This window comes from Xiphophorus hellerii, chromosome 19 (assembly GCF_003331165.1).
Source record: "Xiphophorus hellerii strain 12219 chromosome 19, Xiphophorus_hellerii-4.1, whole genome shotgun sequence".
Lineage (NCBI taxonomy): Eukaryota > Metazoa > Chordata > Actinopteri > Cyprinodontiformes > Poeciliidae > Xiphophorus > Xiphophorus hellerii.
In genome coordinates, this window is record NC_045690.1 from 167,298 (window position 1) to 194,109 (window position 26,812).

Consider the following 26,812-nt stretch of genomic DNA (forward strand, 5'->3'; position numbering starts at 1 on the left):
GCTGGAATCCTTCCGGTATATTGGCATCCGGCTGCGAAGGACCAAATAATGTCAGGTCTAAATACCTATTAGAGACAATTTAAACAAATACAGGAAAGACAAGAGAGTTAGATTCTTTGTTTCTCGCGAGGAGAGCAGACAGAGATGTGTTTACAGTTACAAACCGCCGACCGCTCTGCCACACATCTGTCTGTTCCTCTCTTTTATTGATCTTTAGGAAACCCTGCCACACGGGGCGCTGCAACTCTAAAAGGGTGGAGTCAAAACATGGTTGCAGCGCTAAATAACATTCACTAATCTAGACACATGTTATCTATACTCTAAATCTTTCTTTCTCCAGGCACAGCGTTGAATAAGACCCGTTTGCATAGCTTCAAAGCAACGGCTTTGTATCACAAAAAAGCACAGAGCAGAGTTTATTGTCAGGTATGTAAAACTCTGCTGGGAGCAATTAACACCTCCGTCTTGTAGGAAGTCCTGCAGGGCAACATCTGCTGAGAGTAGCTGTCACCCCTATTTCCCAAGGAAGTCTCAGGATAGAATCAAAGTTATTTAACACACAGAAACATTATCTAAATGTAACTACAAGGCTACATGATACATCAAATATTTGATAATTACTAATACAATTTACCTAACACTTACTATCCTTAAACCACTTGATTCATTCTTGCTGGTTAAGCAGCAGGTTCCACTTCTGCTTTTCAAAGACGTGCAGTTGTATAATTGTGCATCTGTTTGCAGTCGTTTTCACAACGTTGAGTTTCGGGGCGGGGTCAGCTGAAGCTTGTTTTGATTTAAAGTGACAGAGACCCTAAATAAGCTCAAAACAGGCAGAATTGACTAAACTCTCACTATCTAAGAATAATTAATCCAAATAAAAAAATGTAATGAACATGTTTGTATAGCATGTAAACTTATCCTATATTGTTCAAGGAAGTGTAAAAGGTAACCTTTAAAACAATCATGACAAATATTTTGATTGAAAATACCCAGACAAAAATAAAATAATCTCCTCATTCCTTCTTTAAAATCAGCCCTCTAATCAGAAAGAACTAGAACTTTTTCATAATATTAAAAAAGTATTTACTTAACACAAGCTTGTAAATCTGGCTGAAAAGTTACTTATAAGTCAATTCTGTCTTATTTCAAGCATCCTAAGATATTTGCAAGAGAAACTAAACCAAAAATACTTGGTAAGATTTTGTGTTTTTGCAGTGTTCAGGCTAATTTGTGAGTGGACACAAAACTGATCAGACTTATTTTACCAACATTTTTTCTCCAATTCGAAGAAAGAAAGCGAATTTGAATCTAATAGAGAATGTTTGAAAGATGCTAAAAGACTTTTGGCATGACCGTCTCTACTTACAACAACAAAAACCTCCTTCTCAAAGGGCTGGCCCAGCGACCTCCAGCCGTTGGTGGATTTTTGCCGGCTGTTCTTCGGCTGCTTGGGAACCGTTTGCCCTCCAACCGAGGCGGCGCTGAGCCTCTGGTTCTTGTCCCGGTTCAGAGGCGGGACGGCCAGGCCGCCGCGGGCTCCGGACCTCGAACCGCTGCTGGGCGGCCTGGCACTCTGCGGACACTCCTTCGCCACCTGCAGCGGCGGCTGTGGTCGGCTGGGGTTGGAGGGTGGCGTCTGGACGTGGGCCACGGATTGGCCGGCTGGAGGCACAGTGGGAACGGGGCAGCCAGTCAGAACTCTGGGGCTGGGACACATGGGGATGAAGGACGGGCCGTGGTGATCACCGAGACTCGGCGAGTATTCTTCTGCAGGGAGGAGCAGGAAAGGTGAAACGATTAATCGTTGGCAGAATACCCAAAAATGGTACTCAACTAACAGTAGCACTACTTCAACATATTTTTACTCAAAAGTAAAATGTAGCCATCCAAGAAATTACTTGAGTAAAAAAGTATTTGGTAAAAAGTCTATTCAAGTACTCATATTTAAACATTTCATAATCGGATTAACCAAAATATAAAGTTAAGTTGAATTTTTTTTAAGGGCGAAAATGACAATAATTCAAATGAAAAGAACAAAATCAGGTAAAAGAAAATGTTTCCAAATTAGTTTCTTTCAATATTAAACTTATGAAATTTAACAAAAACTGCAGGTCTGTGTCTGGTGAATTTCTGGTAAAGATATGTTTATTTTTCATTCAGTGGATAGAAAAATTCAGAAATTTTACTCAAGTACGAGTAGAAATACTTTATTATAAAATTGCTCAAGTAAAAGTAAAAAGTACAGCATAGTAAAAATACTCATAAAAGTAATTTTTTCCAAAAAATGAGCTGTTCAAGAAATTTCTCAAGTAAAAGTGACAAAGTGTTTGGTAAAAAGTCTACTCAAGTACTGTGTAACTGATCAAAACAATCATTTAATATTTAAAAATTACATTATCATTGTAAAGTTATGTGGAAATTTTGGTATTTTAAAGATCAAATTGAAAATAATTCATATCAATAATTATAAAACAACAAAATCAGGCAAAAGAATCAGTGAATTGAATTGTGTCTGGTGATTTTTTGTTTGTTTTTCATTCAGTGGGTCGAGAATCCAGAAATTTTACTCAAGTATGAATAGAAATACTTCATAATAAAATGACTGTAGTAAAAGACAAAAGCACAGCATAGTAAACATACTCATAAAAGTGTATTTTTTCCAAAAAGTTATTCAAGTAAATGTAGTTACTGCTACTCCGTTTCAGATCAGTCGATATTGATAATTATTGATTAGGTGTTTAAATATCTGAAATACTGCCAGACTGGTGTTGTGACCTTCCCTGTTTGAGCCACAGTTTTCACTCCACACCGGTTGTTTTTTTTAATCATTATTATTAATATTATTTTTAACCAGCTATGAGACACAATGGTGGAACTCTGAAACTCCAGCTGCGCAAGTTACTCAACATGTCGTTGCTAGGTAACCATAGAATGAGTGAGTTGCTAGGTAACCAAAGAAAGAGTGAGTTGGCCGATTCCACCAACTTTGCTTAGCTAGTGGTGAGAGGCTAATTCTTTTCCTACATCCCCCAGAATGCCGTGCGGTTCTGGATCGAGGTTCAGTAAAATTATTGGACATTCTAGCAGACATATTATTGATTGATATTGATCACGTCTGTATCGCTTTATATATCATTATTATTTTATTGCCCAGCCCTAATTAATCATGATGAATGAATTTTTTTAATAATCTTCAACTAATTTAGTAATCGATTAATCGTTAACTGGAATATATAGACTCAAAAAAGGGCCATTTGCTGTAAAACAACACGGTAATTTAGCCAAAACTGTACAAATCCTTACATTTTGCATTTATTTATAGACAAATAATTATGTTCTACCCAGAAGAAGAGTTGGTTTTTCAGAATAAAATTTTCAACCTTTGCATTCATACAAGGAATTAAAACAAAAAGCTTTTTATTCATGTAAAGAGTCCAGAGGTGCCACTAAACTGACAGGAAAGTTAAAGAAACATCTTCCAGAAAAGTTAGAATAAGAGGCGGTAAAGTGACACCGCAGCGTGGGTGGACCTCCAGCTATTTCCACAGCAGACATGTCAGAATATGAAAAGAAAAGGAATTACTAATGACATTTAAATAATATCTCCTTTTCTATTTCTGTGCCCCAGTGTGACAATAAGCCAACAGACTCGACAGCGTGAAAATCTGCTGCGTAAAACTCAGGCATCATTACCTTTATTATTGCTCACACCTGTTCTTTCCAGTGTCTAAGCGTCTCATGAGAACAGGGCCAGAGATTTCCACTGAGATTAAAGCCGGGCCCTGCGGTAGACGACAGCGCGAGCGTTCACACACCGAGCCGCACAAAGTGACAAACGACTTCAGAGTTCAGAGGAAATAAGCCTGTTTTTTTTTGTTGTTGCTTTTTTTAAATGGATTTCACGTTCAGGTGCTTTAAAAACACACAAACGTTCACCTATACATCCACCGTTTCTGTTCTGACTAATTTCTCGACTTGAGCTCATTCAGTCGGTTTCGGTTCAGTCTGCAGCCGCATGTATTCAATCCGAGACAAAAGAGGTCCTGCCCTGTTTCTGATTTTTTATGTTTTTGTTTTTTCTCTCTCTCTCACCAACTTCCCAGTTGACTGACATCCTATAATGGGTCAGATAAAGCTGCTATTCTTAGCGCACTGCACCGCTTTGGCTACCCAAACAGGAAATGCATTCAAAGTAACCTTGCAATTAAAACATGCAACATAAAAACACAATCCAACTGCGATGGGAATGTTTTCTAAATGACTACTGCTTGCTTTTAAGAGCTTTTAAAGCACTTACACTGACTGTATCGCCTGATTTTTTATCAATTATAAATAACCAGTGAGATTTAAGTTGTCAAATGTGGAATAACTGCACCGAATTAAAGAGATAAATACCCACAAAAACATCATGACATGAGCGGCAGCACCTTTCTACCTCAGAGATGAGTTCAGTTTCACAAATTTGCATTTGCCACCATGAGTCATAATGTCCAACCACAACCAAGGTGCTTAAAAAACATTGTTAAAAGAATATTTCAGAGGCAGATAAGAGAGTAAGGAGTTTCATTTGTATTTGTAAAAATGTAATTAGTTTATCCACTTCTAACAATCTGTGGTAAACATAATTTGTCTTAAATGCAAATTATTAGAAAAATCTTTTTCTGCAAGTGTAAAACAATAAAACATGAGGAATGTGCGGAAAAGGAATCAAATTATAACTAATTAATTTTTTTAAAATGTGGAAGACTTCTCAATTTAGTTATAAACATAAAATACATGAAAATGAATCATAAGAAATACTGTAAATAATACTGTAAAGTAAAAGTGTATCTTTTTAGTAGGTGTAGATGGATAAATGGTTTTCTTGTAATTGTAAATAGTTTTTCTACCATTTCTACCAAAACTTTCTCCAGCTGAACAGAAACAAAACTGAAGTTATTATCTTTGGACCTAAAGAGGAACGATCTAGAGTCAATGCACAGCTTCAGTTATTACAACTAAAACCTAACTATCAGGCCCGAAACCTGGGAGTAGTGATGGACTCTGACCTGAACCTTCAGAGCCACATAAAGACAGTTACAAAGTCGGCCTTCTATCACCTGAAGAACATTTCCAGGATTAGAGGACTAATGACTCAGAAAGATCTAGAGAAACTCATCCATGGGTTTATCTTCAGTCGCTTTGATTAATGCAACAGTGTCTTCACAGGTCTGCCTAAAATGTCAGGCAGCTGCAGCCGATCCAGAAAGCTGCTGCTGGTGTTCTGACTAAAACCAGGAAGACAGAAAACATCACCCCAGTCCCTACTCTGGCTCCCTGGAGCTCAGAAAATAGACTTTAAAATACTTTTGTTAGTTTATAAATCACTGAATGGCTTAAAGATCTGCTTTTGTCATAGCAACCTTCCACACCTCTCAGGTCTTCTGGTTCTGGTTCTGCTCTGCATCCCCAGAACCAGAACCAAACATGGAGAAGCAGCATTCAGCTTCTATCTGGAACAAACTTCCAGAAAACTGCAAAACATTGAGTTCCTTTAAATCAAGACCAAAAACCCTCCTGTTCAGAGTTGCTTTTGAAACATAATCAATGAAACGGCAAAATGTAATGTTTACATTTTTAACTGTTTCTATGACTTTGTATTTTTGTGTTTTTATGATGTAAAGCACCTTGAACTGCCTTGTTGCTGAAATGTGCTGTACAAATAAAATGTTATCGATTTTGATAACGCATTATTGACATTCTGACGTCTGCCTACCTCTTTTGATGCCTTGGTTGCATTTGGCGCAGTCTTTGGGGGTGTAAGGGCACCCCCCTCTGGTGATGGCAGGAATCACACTGGGATAGGAGTAGCCATTGATTCTGCAGGGCTCTCCGTAACACGCCTCCACTGAAGTGCAGCAGTAAACCGGGTGTCTGATCCCTGAGGGTTGTGGACCGGCGCTGGGGTGCAGTTTTGGCCTCTTGCTGCTCCTTGGGCTCAAAGCCAGGGGCGGCATTGGCGATGGCGGGCTGTCCGGATGGGTGAAGTGGACGTAGTAGCCCGGGAAGCAAGTGTACGTGTGCGGGCTGATGGTAATGGCGGCGGGGTGGGCGACAGAATGGGGCGACTGGAGGTGGTGGTGGTGGTGGTGATGATGGTGATGGTGGTGGTGGTGGTGGTGGAACACGTCGGACATTGAGCCGTCCTCCGGCTCCTTAAAGGTCTTGTCCTCCAGGAAGAGGGCCAGTCTGTGACAGTACTCCACGCATCTCTCTTGGGAGCAGCAAAAGCAGGAAGTGACTTCTGCCTCCATCTGCTCCTCTTTGATTGTTTTTAAGGGGAATCCTAGCGACGAGCCGCGCTGGAAGCCGTGCCCCGCTGTGGTGCCCGGCTGACACTGACCACAGCAGTAGCTCATTTTGGACTGAGCCGGGAACTCTGCATCCGATTTTCTGTGCTTCAGCAGCTCATTTGATTTGGAGTGCGGTTTTCTTGTTTTGGTCTGCGTTGGTCCTCCACAGACAGGGTCAACGTTTGAGCCGCCCTGATTGGACTCTGTCTTCTTCTGTCGTTTGGTTTTGTACTGGGAACCGGTGAGTTTGAGCAGCGTGGCGGCGGTGAGGCCTGCCTGACGTCGCGGCGTCGGTGCTAGCAAAGTCAACCAGTCGATGCTCTCCGCCTGATCCTTCTGTTTTTTGGCTCTTTTCCCTCCTGCAGAAATATTTTTGGCTTTTGGATCCCCGTCTGCGTCTTCGCCTGAAGGCTGTGATTTCTTTGTGAGGTCGGCCATCATCGAGCCGTCTCTGTAGAGCAGCAAACTGTTGACGGCCTCGGCGTTCAGGGAGGCCATTCTGCGCCTGCGAGGCTCGACAACCGGGGAAGCTAGCATGAGTAAGGCGTCCTCTTGGTTGGTTTTTGGTTCTGGAGTTTGCTGATTGGCGGTGGAAGCTGACATAAGTCCAGATTTGGTCGATCTTGAAACAGAGAGCTCTTTCTTTTTGTCTTTGACGCTCTTTTGCAGATTATATTTTGCATTCTTTTCTTTGTTGACTCGTTTCTCATCCAGACGGGTCAGCAGAACGCAACAGGAGAAGGACTTTCCTTTACCGAATCCTCCAGTCGGCTTCCCGCGATAAAAACCTCTTGGGTCCTTCTTTCGTTTTTTAATAATCTCATTCTTTCCCACATTTCCCTTCTGTTTGAGTTCCCCTTTCTTCTTGCAAGCATTCTTCTTCTGCAGTTTCCCGCGCTGCAACGGCTGGCTCTGTTGCGCTTTCACCATGGTCTCAGCATCAGTGAGCAGATGTGCCGAAATCTCGTCATCCAAAGGTTGTGCAGCAGATGGCGTCAGGTCGGCATTAATCTGTGGAGAGACACAGCACACGTTTAACCGAGAGCAATCAGTCACATGCAGTGAGCTTTTCCAGTTAGAGTAGAACATTAAATTACCAAAATATCACCAGAATTATAAAAACATGTAAAATAGAAAAGTTAGCACAACTGGCTTCTTCCAGGAGTCAGTTGTGTGTATTAGTTAGTCTCAGGATAAATGCAGCGGTCATGTGAAAACCCCAGAGGAAAAAGCAGAGATGTTAACTGTGGAGGAGCTACAGAGAGGCACCGCTCAGGTGGGAAAATCTGAGGACAGAGTTTAGTTTTACACTTCATATTGAATGGATGGACTAAAAAAAGAGGACAAATGGATGGATGGATTGATTAATAAAAAAGAATGGATGGATGGTTAGATGAAAAAATGGGACAAATCAGATGATGATAAATAAAGGATAAATGATTTAAAAAAGAGGACGGAGGGATAATGGACGAATAAATGGATGGATAAATGATTACCCAAAAGAGGACAAATGGATGGATGGATGTTTCAGAAAGTGGGATTGGAGATAAAATCTGGAAAAACAAATAGTTTCCATGTTTTTTTTTCTATCCTTATTCATCTGCAGAAAAAATCTTAAATCAAATTCCAGATTTTTCCAGAAAATGAAATGATTGTTAATCTGAATCATCCTGATGTTCCTGCAGTTCAAATTAAAAATATTCAGCCTCTCAGTGTTTAATGAAAAGCACAGGGTTTAATATTCACACATGAACATATTCAATCAGATTCTCTTCATCACAGATTTGTGGATCTTTTATCTTGAATTCAGCAGATTTTTAGATAATTCTCTGCCATGTTGGAACTTGAGCAGCAAATCTGCACCATTGGAAGCAAAAACAAGCCAGAAGCTCATTTCTACAAAAACTGGTGGCAGAAACGCTCGTCAGCGCAGCGGCCTCCTCGGTTTCCATGTCAACAAGCTGCTGTGGCACATCAAACCGTCTCTGGCAACTCCAGAGCTCCACCAAGCTCTTGATGCAATTCACTCATCTATCTGAGATCACAAAGGAACCCAACGCACCGACCCGAAGGCCTTCGCAGCTCCTGATGTTTCAGCTGATGCTGACCTTTATGTGTGGCAGCAGCAGGAGGAGACGGATCGCTCTTCCTGCCGTGGAGCAACACAATTATCCTGCTTGACCTCCAAGAAGTCAGGCAACAAGCTTTTCTTTTAATATGAAGAGGCTCTTTAGCTGGGAAAGCACCGAGATTTCACAATAATGCTTTGATTCAAGATGGAGAAACCTTAAAGGTGATCTGTTGTGGTTCCTTGAACAGGTTATGATCGGTCTATGGGAGAAACACAACTTCAGTTCTCAAAGCTATAGGCACTTCATTATGCCCGTAGTTGTACAGAAGATGATTACTGCCACTGGTAAAAAGGAATTTGGATTTTTTTTTAGAGAAAAAAAATAAATCAGAAAAAAGATAATTATTAAAAGTCAGAATTCTTATAGTCAGAATTCTGATAAAAACAATTTCTGATAAAAAAAAGTCTAAATTCTGTGAAAAAGGAATTTGTAAAAAAAAAAAGTCAAAATTCGGAAAAAAAAAGAGTTCTGAGAAAAAAGTCAAAATCCTTAAAGTAAGAATTCTGACAAAAACATAATTCTTAGAAGAAAAAGTCAAAATTCTGAGAAAGAAAATGAAAATTCTGAGAAAATAAGTAAAAATTCGGAGACAAAAATAATTCTTAGAATAACGTAAGAATTTTAGAAAAAGTCTAAACTCTTAGAAAGAATTCTAAGGGAAAAAAGCTGTTTTTCCTAATCCTCTTTCATTAATCCAATCTCATTCAGCATCAGTTGTTTTAGGGCAGGGGTCTCAAACTCCAGTCCTCGAGGGCCGCAGTCCTGCAGTTTTTAGATGTGCTACAGGTAGAAAACGCTGGAATGAAATGGCTTAATTACCTCCTCCTTGTGTAGATCAGTTCTCCCAGCCTTGCTAATGACCTAATTATTCTGTTCATGTGTGGTGCAGCAGAGGCACATCTAAAAGTTGCAGGACTGCGGCCCTCGAGGACTGGAGTTTGAGACCCCTGTTTTAGGGTCTCTTGTCACTTTAAATCCAAATAGGCTGCTTTGCACATAAAAACGTACATCTTAGAAAAGCAGAGGTGGAGATTTCTGCACAACCAACAAGAATGCAGCGGTTTGTTTCCGGGTGGCAAGTCAACAACAAAACACCTATCTTTTCCAGCAGTGCATACAGCGGTAAAACCAGCTGACCAAACTTGCTGGAGTTCTGCTTGGGTTGCTAGGTAACGGGGTTGAGCTCAGCTGAGGTTGCTAGGTAACAGTTGAATGCCCATGGAATGTGACTTAGCAGTGTGGAGATTTTTGATACAGCTCATTTTCCAGACACCAAAAAACATTAACTTATTGCTGAAAAACGTCTAGATGTTGCTTTTAAGCAGTTGGACCCAAACAGAAGTACAAAAACGTGCAAAAAGTTAACTTTGTATAAGTTTCTGTTGTCGTCGTTGACTTTTTCTGCTTTATCACTTCAACATTTACCTTCAGCACTTAAGCCTTTCCGTATTTGCAGCCGAGCACGCCCCATAAAAATGGATAATGTCAGGTTATTGCTGAAAACCTGTTGCTGTGACGCATAAAAACACATCTGACAGCCGAAGAGCGGATTGAAGTGTCATACCACTTCATTTACTGACCAACTGAGCAGCAAATTGCTGTATTTTTATGATGACAGCTCGCAGTCGGGCGACACTAAATGAAGGGTTTGAAAACCAAAAATGAGCGTTGGCTTTGCCCTGAGTGTTTTTAAGATTACAGGACAGACAGCAGATATTTTCTCTCCATCACAGTGGAAACGGCTCAGACTTTCTCAAGACGCTTGAAAGCAACGGCCTGTTTCAATAAACATTATTCCCGATCACACAGAGGCACGCATGTAAACGAACGCAAACCCGTTTTAACTGCCTGTGGTGGACATTTCCAAACAATCTCACTGGCCCGTCTTCAGCCCTGACTGCCGAATAACTCGGTGAACCATGAAACACAATCTATGAGGGCGAAATTTAATTTCCACATAATAAGCACACAGAAGGAGCCTCGCATTGAGTTTCTGTCTGAGGATATCAAATCAAGTTGCTCCATTTGAATAGGACAAGCGTGCAGCTGAAGGACAGGAGCTCAGGGAGAGACTAAGCAGAAACAGCAACTACAGATTTTTAATTTTTACAAATTCCACATTCACATGTTGGGATATTTGCTTTTGTTTTATTCGTATAAAAGACAATATATTGCACAACAGTAAAACCTGCAGCTTTTTGCACTCAACCACACTTCATAACATTAACCATTAGTGGTGTGGTTAATTAATTAGCCTGTCAAAATTAGCAATAAGTCAATTATTTGCATGATAAATTAAAAAGAGCTGAAGAATGTCCATTTTCATGATTGATTGTTTTTCTCTTTCCTTTATCTTTCTACCACAAACTGGAGACTTAGTAATTACCGTATTTTTCGGACTATAAGCCGCTACTTTTTCCCCACACATTGAACCACGGGGCTTGTTGCCCGGTGCGACTTTTCTGTGGATGTTTCTTCAAACACCAGGGGGCTCTTTAGCAGGAAGTGAATCATTGGAAGTCAAAATTGGAAATCAAATAAGAAAGGGATGAATTTCATTTAGAACAAGCGCATGCTAGCAGCAGGCACGACGGAGAAAAGCTTTCAAACTCATGTGATGCAGCTTTTAAGTTGTACAGCAGGGAAATGGAGCCGCTGCACGTCAGCTCGGCGTGAACGAATCCATGGTTCGGCGTTGGAGACGGAGGGCTGCGCCTTTAATAAATCCAACCAATTTAAATCTGCTGGACTTATTAAGGACTCAGCCCTCTGCTGTGGAAAACCGAGAGCGGCGGAGATACCGACGGCTTATAAATGTTTTTTGGGGGTTTTTTTTATTGTAGGTGCGGTAATTTTATTTGCCTTTATTGTCATTTTGTTTACTTAGTATATTTACAATGTCTTTCAGTACCAGTGTTAAATGTTCATTAAAGTTTGAACTTTATTAATCCTGAAAATGTTCTTCAGGTGAGAGAAGGCCGACTTTGTAACTGTCTTTATGTGGCTCTTAATGTTAAGGTCCATCATTACATCCAGATTTCAGAACTTATAAATAATTTCTAGCTGTACTTTCTAGTGAAGTTCTGTTTTATTGGTGCATATTTGTTTAAGGAATATAATTTAAATCTACTTATTAATATAGCCAGCAATTGACAACAAATGAATCCAGCTGAACAGAAACTAGACCTAAAGAGGAACGATCACACACCGGCATATGAGGGCAATTGTAAATAGAAAAAAAATTAATAAAAAGAAGGAGTAAAATTCATCTCTGAAATTTTCTTTTAAAAAAACCCTTGAAATTTAGAAGTTTGAAAATTGGGAAAATTAGCTAGAAAAGCTAAAAAAATGTTGATATTAATCTCAGAAATGTTCTAAAAAAAAAAAAGTATATTTCTGAGTCTGAAAACTAAAAAATTTACTAGAAAAACAAAAATCTGAAATTTTCCAGAAAAAAAAACTTGGGAGTTTTTTCAGTTTGAAAAGTCGAAGAAATTTCACTTCAGAAATTCTGAAGTTTTTCATTTTTTTCGGATTCTCAAATTCCTCCGTTCTTCTATTCAATGTTTCAAGTTTTTTTCTAGACATTTTTCAACTTTTCAAACTCAGACATTTCTTTGCTTTTCTAGAAAATTTCTGAGATTAATCTAAAAATTTCTGAATGTTTTCTTGCAAATTTTCCTCCTTTCAAGCTGAGAAAATTCTTTGATTTTTCCAGAAAATTTATGTTAATCAAAACGTAGTCCTCCTTTCTTTTCTCATCTAATGGTCCTAATACACCTTTGTCAGCACAAAGCTTCTGTGATTTAAAAAATTATATTTACATGGATTTTTTAAAAATTTAGCTTCACATTTCAGTCATTTGTAACAAAAGCATTCTCTTATTAGGGATGGAAAGTAAAGTAAAACCCCTAAATGCTCATGATTGAGCTCTTCTTTGGGTGATTAACCCTCAAGCTGAGAGCAACTGTAAGTAAATAAAGCCCCAATGACAGATGAATTAGCTCTCTCTCTCTCTCTCTCTGATGGCGTATTAAACTGGCTGTAGCTTCATCTCCAGGAGGAAGAGGAAGGAAGGAAGGACATGGTGTAGAGCTGTCACCATGAGAGCAGGAAGCCCCGAGGCTGCAGCTCTCCTGCAGGAATCCGAGCCGATATCTCCACTTTTCTGGAGCGGATCAGCAGTTCAGCAACACCAACCGCCATCCGCCATCCTCCACGCTCCAGCCAGTCACAAACACACCCACATCCACGCAAGAATCCGAGTCACACCGAGCAAAACGTTTAAATCACAAGCCTCAGACCATAAAGAAATAAAGAGACTCGCCTCGGAAGAGCGCGTAGTTGTCAATCCGACAGCATGCAGGATGTTACGTGAGAAGTATCAGAAAAGCAGAAAGGGGGGTAAAACACCCGAAACATCTCGGTTCCGACGGACTTGAGGGAGTAAACCGCTCGGTACTAGCGGAACAGCAGCAGCTCGGATTACAGCAGAGTTGTTGCAGCAGACCGCGGTCATCTCCAGCTGGGACCGAATTCAAGCCGATTACCTCCTGCGTCCCGCCGGGTGACCCAGCCCGTCTTTAGTTCCGAACCTCGGCTCGGACCCGGAGCGAGGCGGACGGCGATCCACGGAGCGAGCAGCCGGCAGCAGCTGCAGACATGGTGCACGGATCGGCGGAGCGGTGACCTACTTCCGAAGCGGCATGCTGGAGATAGTATTCATGCGCTGTCTGCGTTCGCATGCGTGCGCCGGGACATCCCTCCGAACCCCGCGTACTGGTCCCTCTGGACCGAGCCGTCACCCACGGATTTCACTCTCAGCAGCACATTTTCAGTGTGTGATTTTGCTGATCTACTGGAATGGTCTATTTTAAGCCAGCAGTCAGCAAACTTTCCGCTAGAAAGTGATCACATGAGAAACAAGAAGTCAATAGCTGCGCTTCCAGTAAACATAAAATTGCCAAAATGGAAATTACGAAAATAAATTTGTTAAATTGAGGCACAAAAACTCTAAAGTGTTTTGAGCTTCCATTGCAGTTTTATTTCGAAACACTTTCAGCGTCATAGGAGTCACGTGATCAAAAGCCAGATGTTACTACTGGCGCAAACGCAAAAGAAGACAACAGGAAGTAGTAAGAGGAAAACTTTTTTTATGTTTTTGTTTTTCGAACAGTTTATAAAAAGTTCGATAAACAAACTTTTTATAAATTTGGGGAATTTCTGACTACAATTTCCCAAGTATAAGTGTTTTGTTGGCACGCCTGAATAAAATGCCAACTGATGGCGGCTAGATGATGAGCGCTAGCACCATTGCTAATGATTTATCTATGAACAACTTTATTCACATGTAATTTCATTTCATTTCTTATTTAGCTGAAACGCTGCAGTTGCAAAATGTTTTTTTTTTTCTACATTTGCAGAATATAAAGATTTAAAAATTTGCACACATTTGTAATGGAAAATGTTTGCATTTGTCCCTAAAGCAACAATAAAATGTATGGGGAAAAAACACGTAAAACAGCAGAAACAGTTCTTAGATTCCATTAAATATTATATAGTTCATGTCCCGGCCCAAGGCTTTTCTGGACCCAAAGCAGATTTTTATTTGGGCTCCTCCATGCCAACAAGTCAACACCATTTGCTTCATCATTGCTACTTTCATTAGCATCATTTGTAATTAGCATACATTTTATCTTTGTTATTGTGGATATAGATTTTAAACTAAAATTATTTGGATTTTAAAATGCAGAGTGGCGTTTAAGTGCCATATTATTGTAACTATTGAAAAGGAAGACAAACACTGAATTTACAATACACAAGTTAACGAGCCTAACATCTTAGTTATACTGTAGCTTGTATTTATAAAATATAAAAAAGCTGAAAACTGAGATGTGTTGAACTAGTTTCTGTCTTCTTTAGCAGCTTGTCAATTTCAGGGATGAAAAACAGTTGAAAACTTAAAGAAAACACTTTTATTTGAGTGGGGATTTTGCATTCAGCTTGTCGAAAACGATATTTTGCTAACAGCCATAAGACATCTACACCCAGGCCTGGCACTAGCAGCATCCTGCCATTTCCCTCACTTTAGCTGGAGAAACAACAGATGTTGCAAAAACCGACTTAGCAACGCAGAAAGTGCCAACTCTGCACACACGAGGCAACAAACGGAGCTCTTCAATGAACGTTTTCCTGCCTAAACTTAGGAAGTAAGGAGCTTGTAAAGTTCAAACCGCTTGTGCAGCTGCTCCTCGGCTGATTATAGGTGCTGCTCCTGAAGCTTCCCCGGTTAATTAGCAGCTGTTTATTTGCTCCTAACGAGCATTACTAATTAGCAGCTTTGTGTTTCCTTCATTCCTGCCAACAACCTCATCTCTGTCTATTTCACTACTAGTGAGATAAATATATGTAGACAATCACTAATAATCTCATGTCACTGACAGCAGAACATGGAGAGATGTGTCCCTTTGGATTAGGCTCATTTACTGCATCCTCTGCTCCTAATGATGCATTTAGTCCAATTATGAGCAATTAGTCTTTTATTTTCTGATATTTTTCCACAAAACATAAACCCAGTGCTAATGTGCAACATTGCGTTGATAAAACTCTCAGCTCATCGACTCACTCAAGCTGTTTAAATAGTTTCACCACTTAAAGGTCATTTTTTTCCATTTAAAACACATTGATGTAGTCAGTGGCGCCATGTTGGCGTGCCGTCAGAATTTAGCTTAATTGGTGTAAACGCTGATTGCCCTTATCAATATGAGCTTTACGATGTGTAATTAACAGCAGTAAAGGAGCCGAGTGTGTTGAGTTAATGAGGCGTGAATGCTGGGGGAGCGAGAGGAAAGGACAGGCAGCCGAAGGCTGACCTGTGCTGCAACAAACACAAGGCCACACGCTCCTGAAAGCTGCAGAAAGCTCTATAAAGCTGTAGAACTATACACAAATCTGCAGGAAGCTTATAGAAAGCAACAGGTAGCTGTAGAAAGCTGCAAAAAGCAACAGGAAGTTGTAAAAAGATATAGAAAGCAGTTGAAAACTGCGGAAAGCAACGGGAAGCTGTATAAAGCTGCAGAAAGTTGTAAGAAGCTGCAGGAAGCTGCTGAGAGATTCTAAAAAAACTACAGGAAGCTGTTGAAAACTGCATGAAGCTGCAGAAAGCTGTAAAAGATGTAGAAATCTGCAGAAAGCTTTAGAAAACAAGAAGAAGCTACAGGTCTACCTGCTGGCTGAAGCTCACAATAATGATGCAAATAATCTCCTTAGGATCAGAAAGATCAATAGAAAACTGACTTTACCGGAGAGAGTTTAACATCTTCAATGGGCTGATGGTTTAAAAGAAGATGGATAAAAAGAGGAGTGATAGAAGAACAGATGGAAGAACAGATGTATAAATAGATCATGAAATGCTGCAAAGGGCTGGAAATGTGGAAACGCCTACAAAACTTTACTGGTTTCCAATGTTCCCATTAAAGAGACCAGATAGTTTTCTAGCAGCTCTTATTTCAGAGGAAAGACTCAGAAATAAAAAGAGCAAATAAAGAAAAACTGATCCCAGATCTGACCTTTATTTCTGGAAATAACATTTTCCTTTTGAGCGTTGTCTATTTGTTTTCAAGGCTCTGACTCATGTTCAGATGAATTTCCTCTGATTATGAGCTAAACTCCACACAGACTCTTCACCTAAAAGAAAACACAGATGAATTTGCTCACTGCGTTTTGTAAAAACTGACATCAGATATCTCCAGAATGTCCTACATTTATCTTCTGTTTGTATCTGACATGTCCTTTCCCACAGAAACTCTGATGTGAGGAGATGTTTACTGACGATGATGAATTTTTCATTTCGGAGGTGGAGAGATAACATCAGGCAGAGAGAAATAACGCCGGGTTATTTTATTGATCTTTCTCTCGGCTCGTCGCTGCCTGAAAAGTCAGCGCTTCGGTTCGTTCAGTCCAAACAACTTCAGGTCTCGACTGATCAAAACCAGGGAAAGAATAAAAAGACAAGTAAATAAATGCAGATTTTGGGACTTTTTTTAGCTGAATAGACAGTTTTAAATGTGAGGTGTCAATGCTTTATTAGAAAATAATAGTTGATTGGAGATATGAATAAAAATTCAGACTTTTTTGGTAAATTTGATCAGATTTTAAATGAAAAACTTGTTCTCCTTGTACTTTCAAGTAAAATACTGACTTCTCAAACTAAGAAATGTTCTTGTTTTTTCTAGAGTATTTCTGAGAGTTTTTTGGCAGAAATTTTGCCATTTTTTTCTACATGTATAACGGTCCCAATACTTAGTCGTACATTTATAAACCTGTTTCCCCCCTGGCCTGTGGTGGCGCTGCATCAAGAATGACTGAAGGAAATAACACTAAAACCTCTGAAGAAGACATGAGATCAACTTCCTTCTACACAAAATGTTAACAAAAATAGAGTGGAGTCAAATGTTTGCAGTGGTAGGATTTCTGATTTGTCTTTGGTAAAAGACAACAAGCATTTCTACCACGGTTTTTATGACCATTATAGATAAAAAAAGAATAAAAGGAAGAATAAACTGCCACCAAAACACTCAGAAATCTTTAGATTCATCTCAGAAATTTTCTAGAAAATCATGAAAATTTCATGTTCTAGCAAAATTTAAACTTTTCAAACTCAGAAATGTCCTTATTTTTTTTCTCTAAACATTACCTGAGTTTTTTGGTGGAAATGTCCTTATTTTTTTTCTCTAAACATTATCTGAGTTTTTTGGTGGAAATGTACTTATTTTTTTTCTATCTACAATGACACTAATATGCTCTTTCCCCTCCTCACCTGTGGTGGCGCTGCACTAAGAACCACTTAAGGAAATGACACAAAAACACCAGAAGACAACATTAAGCGCAACTTCCTTCTTCACGAGATGTAAACATCAGATTTTACAATTTCTAGGTTTTTCTTTTGTCTTTGGTAAAAGACCATGAGCCATTTCTCTTGCTAGCGATTGACTGGCACGTTTGTTCGGGTTGTTTTTACCCAGAATGCCCTGCGCTGTAGTCCACTTCCTGGTTTTGGAGGGGTCTTAACCAAGGTTTTTAGATGAACCAGAGTTTAATTTCACATTCACACCTCCCCAAACAAACAGTACTGTCTAGGAAGACAAACTAGAGTTTGATTAAAACAAACCGAACAGCACCATTAAGACTTTGTGAGGATTTAAAAATCAAACCGTTTTTATTCTGTGGCTGTTCTGCTTGCTGCAGTATAAAACTAATCTTCAGACAGAAGCCAGAGGGGTTTCAACAAAAGGCCATGAACTCATTTTAAGTCATAAAAGCAGCGTGTTTTTAGGTTGATGAATCATGCAGCAGTAAACAACTTAATCCCAGGAAATCGCTGTGCGAGTCTTTATCGCCTTCAGCTGCATGTCATGAAGCTGCAGTGAAGATGCGTCTTCACATACGTCTCAAGTGACCACTCATGATGAGATATCATTACCCAGCGAAAACTGGATCATCACCCTTTACGCTTTTTACTTAAGTAGAGGGAAAACATGGAATCATAAAGCCAAAAAAAAAAACAACAACAAAACATTATGAGTGCTTTTATATTTGAAGAGGGACTATATGTTTTATTAGGATCGCACCAATTAAACATTCAAGCATCAGATTGAGGAAATTAGACTGTTTATAAAAGTTTTTAACATATCCCAAAGGCGCTCCAAAGTATTTCAAGTTATAAACGCAGATTTAAAAGCTGTGAGGTTTTTCTGAACCACAGCACCAAAGAGAAAACAGCCGTGGGTTAATGATGAGCTGGTAGAAAACACAAAGCCCCAGTTTGAGTATTTTTAAAGCTGATAAATGAGATTTTTGAAGATATATCAGCTACATAAATGTTTACGGGATTACTTAGACACTCCATTAACTTTGTGCTGCCGACCTAATAAAATTAATTCAATCCATTTTAATTGGGGCTCGCCATAGCAAAGCATAGAAAACATGCTAGTCGCTCAAAGTGACAGCCCTCATGCTAACATTAGCCTTAGAGTTAAAATAATTTAGGTAATTTTTTATATATTAGAAACATTTAGCATACTGAATGGAGTAGGTCAACATGCTTGTGAAATCCCACATCCTACTGGTAGTATCAACATGCTAGTTGCTCTACATGCTAGTGATAGCCCTCATGCTAATGTTAGCCTTACAACTAAAATAAGTATTTTAGTTTATTTGTTGTGTATTAGCTTCATGTAGCATGTTAAATGGAGTAAGTCAATGTTGTGATAACCCACATCCTACTGGTAGTGTCAACATGCTAGTCACTCAACGTGCTTATAATAGCCATCATGCTAACCTTAGTCTTACAGCTAAAATAAGCATTTTTGTTAACTTTTGTATATTAGCAACATTTAGCATGCTGAATGGAGTAAGTCAATGTACATCAGCATGCTTGTGATAACCCACATCATACTGGTAGTGTCAATATGTTAGTTGCTGTACATCAGGCATGTCCAAAGTCCGGCCCGAGGGCCAATCACGGCCCGCGGTCAGATTTCATACGGCCCGCAGCTTCGGTCTTATAATGTATTATTTATAGCCCGCCTGCACTGTCAAACAGAATAAATAAATCATAAAACTTGAAACTGTAATTCCTCCTTTCACCAAATGGTGGCAGCACCACTTTAATGCTATCAGTCTGCCTTCGTGCAGCGAACCCCTCTCCACTCATTTCTGCCACTGCAAAGAAAACAAGTTGACAGTGAGGGCCGCCGCTTTCAAGAGAGATGGGAATTACAATACTTCTTCACTGAAAATCAAGCCAATTGTGCTTATCTAATTTGTAATGAGACGGTTGCCTTGTTTTAAGGATTTCAACGTAAAGAGACACTACCAGACTAAACATGCTAACACATACAACAAGCTAACAGGGAGTGACCGTGCTGAAAAGGTGAAGCAGCTCCAACCTGCACTGGCAACCCAACAGCGATTCTTCACTCAGGCCTGAGTCAAAAGAAAATACCACCAAAGCAAGCTACAAAGTGGCCATGTTAATAGCTAAACATGGCAAACCTTTTACTGAAGATACATTTATCAAAGACTGTGTTATGAAAATGGTGGAGAACATTTTGCCCTGAGAAGAAGCAAGAATTTGCGAATGTTTGCCTGGCACGTAACAGTGTGGCACGGAGAGTTGAGGACATGAAATTGAGTATTTTGAACGATAACATCTGTCACTATCAACAGTGAAGAGACAATCGAACATTTATGCACTTGGATTTATGGCACTTATTTTTATTAAACTCTTGAGTAAGATTTGGTTATTACTGTTGATGTTTTGAACCTGTAGATGTGACACAAACTATTACTTTCTCAAAGATATTGTAAATGACAAGAGCAAAATTCACTTGTTTTAAGATTTAATAACAGACAACTTTGCATTACTTATAACTCCTGTTTAAAATGTTCTTGAGGCAAAGATATTTTTAAACTCATGTAAATTTAAGGTATTTCATACAGTTTGTTTAATGTTATCTGACTCTCCAGATATGAATGAAAGGCAGAATTTGGGTTTTTAAAGTTGTTCTCATCTGCCTGAGTGGCTTATATTTGGTTATTTTGTCATTTGAAAAATAAAGATAATTGTGACAATGAAAATTGTTTTATAACAGTGTGTATTTGCATGAAACTTTTGTAGTTAAAAAATGTCCGAACAAACTATTGGCCCCGGGCATCTTCACTTTATCAAATCTGGCCCTATTTGCAAAAAGTTTGGACACCCCTGCTGTACATACTAGTGATTGCCCTCATGCTAACGTTAGCCTCACAATTAAAATAAGGATTTAGCTAATTTTTATATGTATATATAAGCAACTTTTAGCATACTGAATGGAGTAAATCAATGTGCATCAACTAGCTAGTGATACCAAACATGCTACTAGCAGCATTTCAGCTAACCTTCACATTTTAGCTAATTTTAGCTTATATACTAATGTTTATATACTGAGTGAAGTCAATGATGCTAGTGGAAACCCACATCCTACTGGTAGTGTCAACATGCTAGTTTTTGACACAACATGCTAGCATTAGTCTTGTAGCTAAAATGAGTATTTCAGCTAATATTTGAAATGATTATAGGTTTACCATCCTGAATGGAGTAAGTCAATGTTACGCAACATGCTAGTGATAGCCCACATGCTACTGATTACATTTTAGCTAACCATGCTTAGCATCGCTGCTAATTTTCAGCACCAAAACGCTGAACATGCATACATTTTATGGTTTAGACATTTTATAGTTTATTATTCATTTAATATCTAAATGAATAAAATTTAAAGGAGACGACTCAAATGAAAACTGCAGGTATTAAAATCAAGTCATTAGGAAATGTGGATTTACGGTGTCTATTACATTTTGAACAAATGGTTCTCTTTCCTTTGGAGTTGCACTCATAAATAAACTGACAACTTAAATATTCAGATAATATTTCTACATATTTTCTAAATTCAGAAACATTAATAACTTAATTTTATTTATATTTTTCTGTGTAAAGTGACGTCGTCAGAGGCGTATCTGCTACAACGTTAACTAAATCTGAAGTGAAGTTGATTGATTTTAGCAGCTGGTCTGTTCTCTTAACAGATGGTCTGTTGCAGCACATTTTTGCTGAGAAACGTCACAATCAGCTTTTGATCCAACATCCACCTCTATCAGTTCATTTCTGGTTTAATTACCTGTATGGATGTTAATGTCAGGTGTAAATACATCTCTATTGGTCTTCACACAGTTTGCTCCTGTATACTGTTTGCAGGATAATTATATTGTGTTTGTTTAAACGACAAGTAGCATTTAAAAAAGAAACAAATCACATTTACTGCACCATTATTGAATCAACACATGCCAATACAACGGCAAATTAGGGGAAAAAAGAAAAAGGAGGAGTACATTTATGGCAAAAATCTCAGGAATGTTCTAGAAAATTAATTAAAAATTAACAAAAAAATTATAAATAGCTTAACAAATTAATACAAATTTAATCTAGTTTGAACAATTTAACTTTTGTTAGAAAAACAAATCAGAAAATTTCTAAAATTTTCTAGATATAACCGTGAAAATATTTGAGTTTGAAAAGTTGCAAGTTTGCTCAAAAAATAAGAAAAAACATGGAAATGTTTAAGTCTGAAAAGTTCAACATCTTCTGGAAAAAAAACTCAAATTCTGAGATTAATCTCAGAAATTTTCTAGATAAAAATTTTTGAATTTGAAAAGTTGCATTTGTGGGAAATGAACTGAGAAATGTTCTAAAAAATAAAAATAAAAAACTAGGAAATTTCTGAGTCCCAAAAGTTGAATTTATTTTTACTCTCAAATTTTCTTTTTTTATTTTTAAAAAAAAAATTCTGACATTAATCTAAAAATTTCAGGGTTTTTTTCAATCAGGTTTTGACTTTTGAATCTCAGAAATGTTCCAGATTTTGTGGATAATTTCTGACACTAATCTAAAAATTTCTGAGGTTTTTGGTTGTAATTCACTCCTTATTTCTCTATAATGGCTGTAACACACCGTAATATCTAGTTTATTTACTTTGGATCAACATTATTAGCTTTTTCTTCTTTTGCTCTTTCCTTTGGTTTGTTATTTTGTTTGTATTTCCTTTTAATTCCTGTAACGCACTCTGTATTGCCTTGTTGCTGAAAATGTGCTTTATAAATAAAATTCCCTTACCTAACTAATATTTTCTGGTGATGATCAACACTAGAGACAGGAGGTCTAATTATCTGCTTACTCTTCCTGATGCCAGACAGCCTTAATAACAACAACAACAACAACAGAAGAGGTAAGAGGAGAAAAGCATCTACAGGTGATGTCTGAAAGCATCTGAATTCAGGAAAATCTAAGAGAGATTTCCTTTTCCACATCCAGCCTCCTGTTTTTCCTTCATTACTTCAGAGCGCGAATCAGAAAAACAAGAAGGATTTGTGAGAAACAGCAACACAGCGGAGGAAAAGATAGAAGATTTAGCTTCTGCTGAACTGGAGGACACCTGGTGAAGGATGTTTCTCCGTCACACTGAAAGCTTCTGTTCAGTTCAGTCACAGCCAGGAACAACACATAAAACACACACACACACACACACACTCGCTCTCTCTTGCAGCAGATATGAAGAGCCCGTGTGTGTGGGCGTGCGTTTGTTTCTAATACCTTGTGGGGACCATTTTCCTGACATATACTACGTTGTGGGGACCCGCTGCTCCTTGTGGGAACCGAAGCCTGGTCCCCACAAGGGGAAACGCTGTTTTTGGGTCAAGGGTCAGATTTAGGACTGAGGTGTGAATTGGGTTTTGGTTAGGGTTAGGGTTAGGTATGTAATGGTTAAGGTTAGGTTAAGGTTTAGGCTGTAGAAATAAATGGAAGTCAATGGAAAGTCCCCGCAAATATAGCTGTGCAGACATGTGTGTGTGTGTGTGTGTGTGGGGGTGGGTGTGTGTGTGGGGGTGGGTGTGTGTGTGTGTGTGTGTGTGAAGTGAGAAAGACCCCGGCTCTGAACGCGCTGCTGCAGCTGTGGAGCGGCGGACAGCTGACGCCAGTCTGTGGGTCTCCTTGTCTCTCCTGCAGAACAAGCCCTGCCTCCTTTCTTCTCCTGTGATTCCACGAACCAGACCTGCACATTTCCACAGCTGCGTCGGAAACACAGCGCAGCTTTTCCTGCCCCGATCCACACCGCCTGCCTCCCAGTCCCACCAAATGTTGGGAAAACTTTCTCCGGTATCACAAAAGCTGAGAGTAAAATGTTTGTTTGGATGTTTTAGTCTTTACATTTTCACACCTGATAGTCCATAGACTCCACCACAATTGCTACATTTGTTTCATTTTCAGCTGTTATGGTTCGTTTTCTATGGAAGCCCGTTCCCGCCACTCTGTTAAAAAAATAATAAATTATCTCATTATAATGAGATACTAGTAACGCAAAATAATGAGATACTATTATTCATTATTTTGAGTTACTATCTCATTATAATGAGATAATTTATTATAATTTGTTTTTAACAGAGTGGTGGAAACGGGCTTCCATAGTTTTCACACCACACTGAATCAAACAAACCAAACGATTGAAAAACATGTTCCCCTCCTCGCCTGCGGGGGCGCTACACTAACAACACTGAAGAAGACATGACCGCAACTTCCTGCTTCACAAAACGGTTTTAAAAAATGAGTAGCATCAGATTTTAGCGGTTGTCGAATTTTTGTTTTGTCTTTCATTAAAGATCATGAGTCATTTCTCCGAATATTCAGGGCTGGTGTGAATCCAGGCATAATTTTAGCAAATTTCACTATAAAAGAATGCAAAATAAGGAGGGGAAAAAAACATTCTTAATGTTTCAAAGATATAAAAAACGAAAATCAGTTAAAATATGAACTGTCTCCATCTGTATCAAACACCTGCAGCCTGCGGGAGTGAATCTGAAATGACTAGCAGGTAACTCAGAACTCCAGTCATCAACAACCACTTTGTTAAAGCCACAAAATTGCTAAATTATGAAGTGTAGCCACTAAGAGTTACTCGCTCTTTTATTATGAATGAATGTATTTGGCTCTGAGCATCACAGACACAAAGAGGCATGCAAATCCAGCCTGGGGAGTTAAACCGGAGCTGCTGCATCAACATGCGGCCTGATAAAACAAATTGTTATTAAAAAATAACCAGACAGTAAGAATAACAGAAAACAGTCATGATGAGTTGTTAGTTTCTGTTGGGGAATATTTAAACTCCCTTTTCTGACAGGGAGGTGGCTGCTATTGTTTTATAACCTAGTTATATTTACTCAATTACATTTACTTGAGTAACATTTAAAAAAAAAAAATTTTTTTTTTTGCTATGTTGTACTTTTTACTTCTACTTTAGTAATTTTATTATGAAGTATCTCTACTCTTACTTGAGTAAAATTTCTAGATTTTCTACCCACTGAATTAAGAATAAACAAAAATTCACCAGACAGACACACACCTGCAGTTTTGTTAAAGTTTCATATGTTTTTATTATTATTATTATTGAAAGAAACTGATTTGGACAAAAACTTATTTTACTTGATTTTGTTATTTTTTCGTTACCTTTATGAATGATTGTCATTTATATCCTTAAAATACTAAAATTTCCACATAACTTAATATTTCGGTCCATCTGATGATGTAATTTTTAAATATTAAATGATTGATAATTTGATTAATACTTGAGTAGACTTTTTATCAAATAATTTATTACTCAAGTAATTTCTTGGACGGCTACTTTTTACTCTTACTTGAGTAAATTTATAGTTACTCTACCCACCTCTGATTATAACGACTAAGTGATTTTGGAAAAACTGAACCTGTCAGTGTTTCCAGTGTGTAGGTGGCTACATAGTGTAAGTTTTTTATATTATTCCTCTACTGACACTTTGCACGTGACGTCATTATCTTTGAAACTCGGCCCGCTCCGCCATGACGGACGTCAAAACAACCTTTGGCTCCTGTAAAATCTGTCAAAAATCGCACATGTGGTGGCTTTATGTCGCTTTTAGTAAGTTTATTTCGCAGTAAAAATGGTCACAGGGTGCTGCGCGGTCGGCTGCACAAACAGACAAGGATACAAACCAAACATGTCACTTTATTGTATAACTTTTAATGAGGAAAGATACGGCGGCAGCAGCGTTAATCATAATGACTGTCATCCCTCGGTGTAGCCGCGGATTTGCAGCGAACACTATTTACAAGGTAAGAAGATTAACGTTCATATACTTTATAAGTATTATTAGAAACATGTAAAATGTCGTATTATGGCAAATGTACCCGTCAGTAACCATGGAAACAGTGCCACACCGTCATGTAGCCTAGCATAAAAAAACCCCGGCTATATCAAGCTTCTGTAAATACCGTCGTCTGTGAGCCCCAACCAAGTGAGTTAGACTCAAAGACAAAATAGCCTGACTAGAAAAAGTAGAAGCCACGAATAAACTGACAAGAACAACTTTGGGAAAAAATTTCAGTCGCTCTTTTCAATACTCCCGATCCTCACTTCCGACGTCCATCTTGGCGCCTCGAATGATTTAGTGACGTCGTTGCAAACGGTGAGTTAAAGAATATCTCCCAGATTTTTCCTGAAAACTGGACATCTCGCTGTGCCGTCCCTTCCTCTGGGGACAGCTGGGAGGTCATTGTGTGTCTCCTTTTCTCTCTGAATGTGTGTGGCCACAGAGGAGAGCAGTTCATCAGGAACTAATGGGATTATGTCCAGGATTGATAACCTGTTTTTTCTCATGTGTGAACCGGTGCGTCTCTGTTCAGCAAGCCGCATTCGGTCTGCTGCTGCGAGGAACTGATGGATTCATTGTCATTATGAGCGAAAAGGTCAACTCGAGTCTTTTATTTATACATTTTAAATCTTAAGTGAGGGCTTGGGGTCAGGGTTCCCACTGAATGTCATGAAGCAGTTTAAAAACTGACCACTTTCGACACATTCTGCAAGAACAACAAGATAATATTTACAAATATATTAAAAATAATATACTACTTTTACCCTTTTTAGGTCATTTTCTATTCTGATGATTAATATTTTTTTGAAGGGTAATTTTGTTTACAGACATCACAAACCATTTTACTTATGGTTTCAGTTATTTATTGTTTTTGGTTGCTGGGTTTTATTTTGGATATTTAAAATATCTTCCACTTTCACTGTGAAATTGAGAGAGCAAACTTGCATTATCAATATGAATATATTACTTAAAAATGGTATCAAAACAGTAATATTATCATTTATCACAATAATTTCTTGGGTAATTTATCGTACTGCAATATTTGTTATTTAAAACTGCTATAAAACTAGACACAAAACAACTTAACATAATGGTAAGTTATGGAATAAACAATCTTGATTAGTAAAAGACAGCTAAAAGTTAAACTAAAGAGTTCATATTCTTACTTTTTGTTTATATTACTAGCAGATCTAATAAATATAAAAGCACTTTAAAAATCAGTTTCAACATGAAGGTAGCCAAAGCCAAAACCGCAACAGAAAAACTGAAAGACGTCAAAAATGTAGATGGGATGTTAAAGGTAAAGGAAGTTTGTTGATAAATTTAACTTAATGAACTTCAGCTTTTTTATTTTAAACTAATTTTAGTTGTTTGTTGCTGGACGTCATTCCCTCTGTCACAAGAAGAACATGTACTAAATCGAAAATGTACATTTTCAAAAACCACAGTAAGCATTAAATATCTTTGTACTCAGGATCAGAGTGTTTGCTTTAACACCACAATTAACCAAATGTTGACTTGGGTGTGACAGAAAGGGTTTCTGCTTCGAAATTATTATATTTACTTTCTTCT

General features: G+C 38.4%; 1 protein-coding gene across 2 annotated transcripts in view; it reads right to left on the bottom strand.

Moving 5' to 3' along the window:
• Positions 1 to 1,223: 1,223 nt before the first annotated feature.
• LOC116709594 (bromo adjacent homology domain-containing 1 protein-like) overlaps positions 1,224 to 26,812 on the bottom strand; it is a 28,939-nt gene continuing 3,350 nt past the window's right edge. Inside the window, exons 1-3 of one of the 2 annotated variants that reach the window (XM_032548234.1) lie at positions 13,018 to 13,604; positions 5,759 to 7,346; positions 1,224 to 1,770 (exon numbers count right to left, since the gene is read on the bottom strand). In XM_032548234.1, coding sequence (XP_032404125.1) covers positions 1,265 to 1,770; positions 5,759 to 7,265 — 2,013 coding nt within the window. In that variant the 5' untranslated portion in view covers positions 7,266 to 7,346; positions 13,018 to 13,604 and the 3' untranslated portion in view covers positions 1,224 to 1,264. Of the gene's footprint in view, positions 1,771 to 5,758; positions 7,347 to 13,017; positions 13,605 to 26,812 lie in introns of those variants that run through there. The other variant, XM_032548233.1, reaches the window with a different exon arrangement.